A 2,517-nucleotide genomic window follows, 5' to 3' on the forward strand; every position below is an offset into this window, starting at 1 on the left:
CCGAAGGGCCCGTTACCGCCGCGGGTAGGTGAGGGCCGGGTACGGGCCGCGGGAGACAGCAGCGGCCGCTGGTCCTCATAATGGCTCTGCCCTTTCCCCAGAACCCCGAGCTGGTGGCCCGGCTGGAGCGGATAAAGGCCAAACTGGCCAATGAGGAGTACCGGCGTATGACCCGCAACATCACCGGCCAGGTGAGGGGCCTATGCATTGCTTGCTGTCAGGATGCATTCCTCAAAAGCGTGGCAGTTAGCAAGCTGACAGATAGCAAAGGAAATTTGCCCCATAGAGTGAGTGTGCTACAGAGGGAATGTGGGCAGGGACTTGAGGAGTGCGCGCTGTAAATTCGTGGTGATAACAAATATGGTGTTGAGGGCAGAGGTGGGACACGGTAACCAGGATGGTGAAATAGGATGCTGACATTTGGGAACAGCTCACTGTACCAAAGATCTCAAGTTTTGATCTGGGAGACAGAGCACCTATGGTAAATGTTTTACTGGGAGTGTCTGTGCTGCCGCCTTCTGAACAGTTACATTTTCATCATAGTTTTAAAATGACATCATTCATGTTGAGGTAAAAGCTGAAAAACAGGGTAATATTTGGGCATTTGTTCTTCCCGAGGAAGAGGTGATATCTTTTTGCATGGTGACAGTTCGGACAAGCCAATGTCCCTTCCTGCTGGCACTCCTCATGATCCCGTCCTGCCATCCCCCTTCCACACTCGTGTCCCTATGCATTTAAGTCCCTGCATGTATCCTCCTGTTGCATTAACTCTTGTGGGAAGATCTGCTTTGCTCTCTGTCAAACTTAGCCGCTTCATCTATGGACCAGAGTGGTTTTAGCAGAGCTGGGTAGTAGTGGCAGCAGTGTTCCTTTCAAACAACAGAGAAGCAGAGGAGTATTCCCATATCTGTGTGCTCATCACGTTCTTCCCTGCCTTCCCCCCAGTATCTGGTGTTTTAAATTGTGTAACCATGTCCCTTTTGACAAAGAGCGTGCAGAGCTTTACAACATTTAGTTCTTGCCAGTTGTGTGAACATGGGTGACAAGGTAAGACCCTTTAGGGTCTCTATTAAAGACTAACCTGCAGCAGAGAACCCACATGCAAGAAAACACTCACACACCAAGAAGCGTTTTCATTAGAGATGATCCCTTTTCAAGGTCCTTGAATCAGACCACAAACACAAACCCAGAGAGACCTGGGAGCTGCTGCTCCCCCGCAGCCTGCCCGACCACTGCCAGGGCCCCCCGGCAGCTCTCTGCATTTCTGAGTCGTAGGGAGAGCACAGGACATTGGTGTTGCTTTTATTATGCAGTTAACATTAAAATACAACCGATCGCAAGTTGTTTTAATCCCTTCTTTTAGCAGATGAATGGGACATTGGCTGAATTTGGGAGGCAAGGTGAGTGGCTGCCTGTCCTGACGCCTGGCAGTGTGTGTACCTACAGGTCAGTCACGGGAACCGTTGCATCGCTAGCTGTTGACATCAGACAGCCCTTCCCTCTCCAAATATCTCACCGGAAGGTTTTAATGCATAAAAGTGTTCCTTGAGGAAAGGAGCAGCCTGTTGGTCATTCCTATAAATATTTCTGGAGGCATAAAGCATGTGAATCCTCAAGTATTACTGTAGCCCAGCTGAGGCAGCCACAGGCAGGCTGTGTTAGCAAGGATCACAGCTTGTCCCCAGCCACCCTCCAAGCCTTACCTAAAGCAATCGTCTTTCCCCCTTCTCTGCAGTTCGCTCTGTTAAAGCTGTTGTCATCACCATATTCAACTTCATTGTCACCGTGGTGGCCGCTTTCGCCTGCACATACCTGGGCAGCCAGTACGTCTTTGCAGAGACCGCGGCGGTGAGTGAGCCCGTGGCCTCGGACCATGCTTGCGGCATGCTCTGTGCCAGCCAGGCAGGAGCGGCAGCTCGACCACACACACACAGGGTCACTTATCTTTCTTTTTGTCTCCCCAGCGTGTCCTGTCAGCAGTAATTGTGGCCTCAGTTGTCGGCTTGGCTGAGCTGTATGTAATGGTGCGGACCCTTGAAGGGGACCTCGGGAAACTATAATCACACATGTCCCCATGATCTGTGGCCCTCGTGCCGGAGGCTTTTGCCCTCCCCAGGAGTCCTTGATTTGGGGCAAGTTTATCTTCTACCAACTGTTTGTACCTGCTCCTGCTACCAGGAGGACTGCTGCATTCCTCAGGCCTCGTCCTTTGCTTCCCACTCCTCAATGTTCCTGAAATGAATCATGGATTAAAAATCCTGCAGCTGCAGAACAGAAGAGGGGACAGCTGTGGACTCTCACCACACCAGCACAGAGAGGGGCATTAGCTCCTGCCATTCCCGTTCTCCTGTGAAGTTGCTGTCCTTTTGTTCTGGAAATAAATAATGTTGCGTGTTTGCAACCTTCTTTCTGCCTGATGGGAGATCTCTGTTGCTATGCGGAACACCGACCGGATATCTAAAAGACACTGCAGAGAGCCGTGAATCTTCCCTCTCCCTCTGCATCCTGCATCCTGCT

The 2,517-nt window shown here is 51.1% G+C and overlaps 1 protein-coding gene across 1 annotated transcript; it reads left to right on the plus strand.

Moving 5' to 3' along the window:
* The first annotated feature begins 80 nt into the window (after nt 1-80).
* TMEM199 (transmembrane protein 199) lies at nt 81-2,060 on the plus strand. Its single transcript, XM_009885230.1, has 4 exons — nt 81-191; nt 1,364-1,400; nt 1,736-1,848; nt 1,965-2,060. The coding sequence occupies exons 1-4, from the start codon at nt 81-83 to the stop codon at nt 2,058-2,060; spliced, it is 357 nt and encodes a 118-aa protein (XP_009883532.1).
* The last annotated feature ends 457 nt before the right edge of the window (nt 2,061-2,517 follow it).

This window comes from Charadrius vociferus, unplaced genomic scaffold, assembly GCF_000708025.1.
Source record: "Charadrius vociferus isolate BGI_N301 unplaced genomic scaffold, ASM70802v2 scaffold54, whole genome shotgun sequence".
Taxonomy (NCBI): domain Eukaryota; kingdom Metazoa; phylum Chordata; class Aves; order Charadriiformes; family Charadriidae; genus Charadrius; species Charadrius vociferus.